Source organism: Sinocyclocheilus rhinocerous, unplaced genomic scaffold (assembly GCF_001515625.1).
Source record: "Sinocyclocheilus rhinocerous isolate Xijiao unplaced genomic scaffold, SAMN03320098_v1.1 scaffold1339, whole genome shotgun sequence".
NCBI classification, from domain to species: Eukaryota; Metazoa; Chordata; class Actinopteri; order Cypriniformes; family Cyprinidae; genus Sinocyclocheilus; species Sinocyclocheilus rhinocerous.
This window is the reverse complement of record NW_015634830.1, coordinates 384,464-390,177: the sequence shown is the minus strand read 5'-3', so window position 1 is coordinate 390,177 and position 5,714 is coordinate 384,464. Positions and strand designations below refer to the sequence as shown.

The following is a 5,714-nucleotide window of genomic DNA, read 5'->3' as shown; positions in this document are numbered from 1 at the left end:
ATACACAATTTTATTTTATTTTATTTTATTGACACCAAGGTTTTTACATTATGAGAGTTTTATTCGTTTTCAATTTTACGCCCTTGAGTGGGTTTGTTCACTATATAGGTTAATTTGGGTGTTAATAGTGTACGTCACATGGTGTGTATCTTCACACGGGGGCTCGAGCGCGAGGTGACAGCAGCTGTGTTGTGGTTGTGTTTGTCTCTGAGCTGTAATTGCTGAGAGTTGAATCTCACTCCGGCTTCTCGAAAGGCTGCAAATATGGAGTGCCAAATATAGCACGACTGAGTGCTAAAACTGGAGCCGAACTGTGAACTTATTTGACACTAGGCTGAAGGATCACATGAGGTTTCTACTGAGAAAGAGAGGATGGGACGTTGACTTGGAAATAATAGTCTTGTTTAGCCTATCTTTATTTTAATTCATTTTAAACTTTTCTAATCTAAAACTTTTCGAGCACTGTTGATTTAGATTTTATATGCACTGGTAAAATAAATATCTAGGGCCCCAAACACACTAGAATGTTATATATTTTTTGTAATTTATAAAAATAAAATTAAAAAAAGTAAATAAATATGAATTATATTCTCAATACACAATTTTATTTTATTTTATTTTATTGACACCAAGGTTTTTACATTATGAGAGTTTTATTCGTTTTCAATAAGCTTATACAATTAATGTAGGCTATTTAAAAGTCATTTGTATGCCAAGTCAAGCAAGGACAGACAGAATGAAAAAAAAATTATTAAATTAAATATTAAATTATATAAAATGCTAATTATATACAGTAAAAAATATTAGGCCTATTTGTAATTGTATTTACATCAAAGGTTAAATGTTATTGGCAAAATTGATATTTTACATACTTAAAAAAAAAAGGTTATTTTCTGTAAAAACAATAAAGGGCAGATTCAATGACATTAAAATAATTGTTTTCATTTTTTCATCACATTTTCATTGACGCAAAGGCACCTGCCTCACCTTTAGCGCAACTGTCGACACTGTCATGTGACGACCAGCAGAGGGCGTCGCGTCTCGAGGGCGGGAATTGAACGTCCCCCTCTCTTTCTCTGATTGGCCAGCAAGGAGCCTGACGGAGCGGGGCGGGTCCTTCGCGGGGTATCTCGCCCTCTGATTGGGCAAGCGGATCTAGAGTGACTGGAGCGCAGCAGCGGAGAATCACAGCAGCACAAACCCACTGCGCTCATGGCATCAAGGAGAATGGAGACCAAACCAGTCATTACCTGCCTCAAAACGCTGCTCGTCGTCTATTCCTTCGTGTTCTGGGTGAGTGACCCTCATTCATTAGCGTTTTCGAGCATTTAATGTTTCTGCGGCATGTTGTGAAGCCTTTAAAGTGATTTGTTACCATAATAAGGCGTTTGTTGCAATATTGCGCCACTGGAAAACAAGTGCATCTCCATCATGGCAGGGCTGGACCCTCTGAGGCCATTGGAAACACGAATATGATTATGTATGTCACTGATTCTGATCAAGAATATGATAGACAATGTGCATTTCAAGTTAAATGATGAAAATATTAAAAACTGTTTTTTTTTTTTGATAATGTTGAAGTTCATGATGATGTTGGACATGATTCATAATGAATTAATATTAATGTTCAAATAAGGTCATTTGCAGAGCATTATTCCTGATTAATTGAATATTAATGTCCAGAAATGGACATATGCACAGCATTCTAAATTGTTAATTGAATATTAATGTTCAAATATGAGCATATCCTGGACATGAATAATTATAATTTAAATATTAATGCCCAAATATGGACATAAGCTGAATATGATGAATCATAAATTGAATATTAATGACCAAACATGGACATTTGCTGAATATTATTGACCAAATCTCACCCACAGACATTTAAATTATAAATAAAATATTAATGTCCAAAAATGGACAGCTTCTAGACATTTAACATGTTTATTAGGGTTGCAGTGACCTCATCTCTTGTCATATGAAGTAAACCTCTGCATCCTCATTATTTAGTAATGAACATGATGGCTGTTGAAGTCATTTGGATAGTAAGGGTTAACTGTGACATGGCACCGCCCCGGTAACGCTCGGTGTGTAATGACTGATCCAACTATCATTCGTTTGATTTTTTTTTAAATATCAGTATTAATAGTAACACTTTATAATATAACTTTCAGAAATGTGTATAAGAACATTAAGTAACTGTTCATTCACATTTCTTGCACAGACATGAAGTCTGGCTCTCGTTTCAGCCTCATCTGCCCAAAAAACACCCATTTAGACAGGAAGAGACCATCTGACTGACATGTGAAGCATCCAATCACAGTTTGTTTTCACAGTTTTTCTTGTCAGTTAGGATTTCTTAAATATGTGATGCAACAATTAAAGACCAGCTTTCCAAGATTTGATGCTACTAACCTGGCAAACTTTGGCAAATCTGATGAACAGACTAAGGCTGGGAATAGATACTTTGATTTGACTTTGATATAGGCAATATCTGCATATGTAGGCTACGTATTTGTATGTACGTTGAATCTTTTCAACATCATGTAGGCTAATGTTTGTTAATGACTAATACAATATATTGTAAAGTGTTTTTGCAATAGTTTTGTGGGCGAAGTAAGGCAGTAGCCTGAAGAAATTGTTTGTTAAGAATTAGATAAATGTTCCATTTTATCATAAATTATTCAAATAAGATGGGAAAATGGGCCAAATAATTGAGCACATGTTCTATTTGATGTTATTAGTAAGTGATGAATTACTGTACAATCAACACGATTCATTAAAATCGTCTGCATACCAATTTGACCTCAGATGTCAATATAAATCTCATGTGATTTTTTACTAAGAATACAACCAAACATTTAAGAAGATAGGAATTAGGAATTGAAAACCCCATTGCAATCTGAATATTTGATGATTGTCTGAGGGAATTTTGCATTGACTGGTTATATTGCTTTTATTTTTCTTGATTGAGTCCTTTGTGAGATTTTCAGGTTCATAAATTGCATTATTTTTTGGGCTTCAAATGACTCTTTAAATGTCAACTCGCATACAGGTGCATCTCAATAAATTAGAATGTCGTGGAAAAGTTCATTTATTTCAGTAATTCAACTCAAATTGTGAAACTCGTGTATTAAATAAATTCAATGCACACAGACTGAAGTAGTTTAAGTCTTTGGTTCTTTTAATTGTGATGATTTTGGCTCACATTTAACAAAAACCCACCAATTCACTATCTCAACAAATTAGAACATGGTGACATGCCAATCAGCTAATCAACTCAAAACACCTGCAAAGGTTTCCCGAGCCTTCAAAATGGTCTCTCAGTTTGGTTCACTAGGCTGCACAATCATGGGGAAGACTGCTGATATCTGACAGTTGTCCAGAAGACAATAATTGACACCCTTCACAAGGAGGGTAAGCCACAAACATTAATTGCCAAAGAAGCTGGCTGTTCACAGAGTGCTGTTGTCAGCGAGTGAAAAATCGGGCTAAAATCGTGCAGTGTGAACTCGGCATTAAACTACTTCAGTCTGTGTGCACTGAATTTATTTAATACACGAGTTTCACAATTTGAGTTGAATTACTGAAATAAATGAACTTTTCCACGACATTCTAATTTATTGAGATGCACCTGTATAGTCAGACAATAATGATGCATGATGGGAAATTCCAGAAATGAACATTGAAACTGGTCAAAATTGGCATATTGCACTCTGTGTTGTATCTGATTGTACCTGTTTTGAGCTGAAGCCGTCTTTCTTCACAGGAGTCTGGGCTTCAGATCTGGGTTTGTGTCAGTAGGTAACCGTCTCCATCACATTTCCTTCTGTGCTCACTGGAGCTTCATTAATGCAGTGTGGCACATTCGCCACCAACTAGCGGCTGTTTAGCTCTCTGCCCATCTGTAATCCCACTCGGTACAGTGATTCAGTGCCTGACCCAAATTTAGGCCGTCTGGACCGTAACGCAGTGTATTTCTACTGTAGACCTCAGAGTAGACGCCATATTTATTTGACAAAAACAATACGTCGAGTTCTGCCTCTCATAGCCTCATTTTCATTCAGGTTAAATATGACTTAAAATGTATAAATCCATTTAATCAAGAATCAAACTCATAGGAGTGAATTTGCGAAACAATTTTGCAGTTATGCAAGTAGTATTTCAGCATTTTATGTTGAATACATTGTGTCATTTACGTTGTATGTTAAGTTCTGCCTCTCATAGCCTCGTTTCCATTAAAATGAAATCCAAACTCTCTGTTATGACTAAAGTTTGTACAGTCTGAACTTTTTAATCTAGAATCAAACTCATAGGAAAACAATTTAGCACTTTCTCAAGTAGTACATAAGCATGAAGCATTATAAACAGACAGTAAATAAGACTATTTACGAACGACTCACAATTCAGTTGATTTCTGAGTTCTGACATTTCTGATGCACTGAAATAGCATACTTTTATTGCTTAATCATAATTTTTCATCACAAATACGCCTCCTCATTTTTTATATAATTGCGCAATTTGCGCAAAAATGCAGTAATTTTTTGGGTTAAAAGAGACATTTATGTACATTTCCTCATTATGGCATCAAATGTCTGAAGTATGATCTAAAACGTCTATTATGACTAAAATTCGAACGGTTTAATCAAGAATCAAGCTCACAGGAGCGAATTCGCTACAAAATTCAGCACTTTCGCAAGTATTTCTGCGCAAACCCTTGTCTCTTATTTACAAACAACTCACAAATCAGTTTACGTCTGCATTAAATGCAGTAAAATAATATACTTTTAAGTAATTGTATTTTTTTTCAGCACGAAAATGCCTCCTTAGGGTATTGCCTCCTTATTTTCACGCTACATAATTGCACGATTTGGCTGAGGCATTAATTTTTTTGTTTAAAAGAGACATTTAGCTTATATACATTTCCTAGTAATTATGGCAGCAGTAATTTGTCAAATGATGGAGAAGAGTGTTATCTCTAATATAAATTTGGAAAAGATGCGATTATTTAAGTGCACTTTGGCTTTTTAAAGAGACGAATCAGGTGCAACCAAACATGGGAGCAAAGTCTTTAAACAATTTAGTATTTTCACAAGTAGTATTTCACCACAAACCCTTGTGCCTTATTTACTAAACATTCACAATGCAGTTTATCTCTTCGGTAAATGTGCTGAAATAGTATATTTTTTAGCACTAATAGGCTTCCTTATTTTGATGTAATTGCACAATTTGGCTAAATAAATCTTTTTTGACATTATTATACATTTCCTAATAATTATGGCAGCAGTAATTCATCAAATGTGTTATCCGGAATGTATATGAAACATATCCAGATGCATGTGCATTTAAGCACACTTTGAGTATTAAAACAGACGAATCAGTATCGTTTGGTTAGATGTTTTGGCTCACTCGTGTTTGTTGTAGTTTTTTGTATTTGTTGTACTTTTATCCAAAGCAACTTGTAGCTAATTTAATGGGTACATTTCATAAGCATTTACGTTCATTCTTTCAAATAACTTTTAAATGGAATAATTATGCAGTTTAAAAGAACATTTGCAGGGCTCTACGCTTATTTTTCTTTTTAGGAGCACTTGTGCTCCTAACTTAAAAAATTTAGGAGCACAGTCAAAAATTTAGGAGCACCTTCTAATCAATAATCCAAAATGTGATCAAAAATTTGCCTTCCCATTACGAGGTGATATTTGACTCCT

The 5,714-nt window shown here is 34.8% G+C and overlaps 1 protein-coding gene across 1 annotated transcript in view; it reads left to right on the top strand.

The window, feature by feature from the left end:
- The first annotated feature begins 1,119 nt into the window (after nt 1-1,119).
- Nucleotides 1,120-5,714, top strand: part of LOC107745974 (tetraspanin-7-like) — a 43,010-nt gene continuing 38,415 nt past the window's right edge. The window contains exon 1 of the mRNA XM_016560005.1: nt 1,120-1,293. Coding sequence (XP_016415491.1) covers nt 1,213-1,293 — 81 coding nt within the window. The 5' untranslated portion in view covers nt 1,120-1,212. The remainder of the gene's footprint in view (nt 1,294-5,714) is intronic.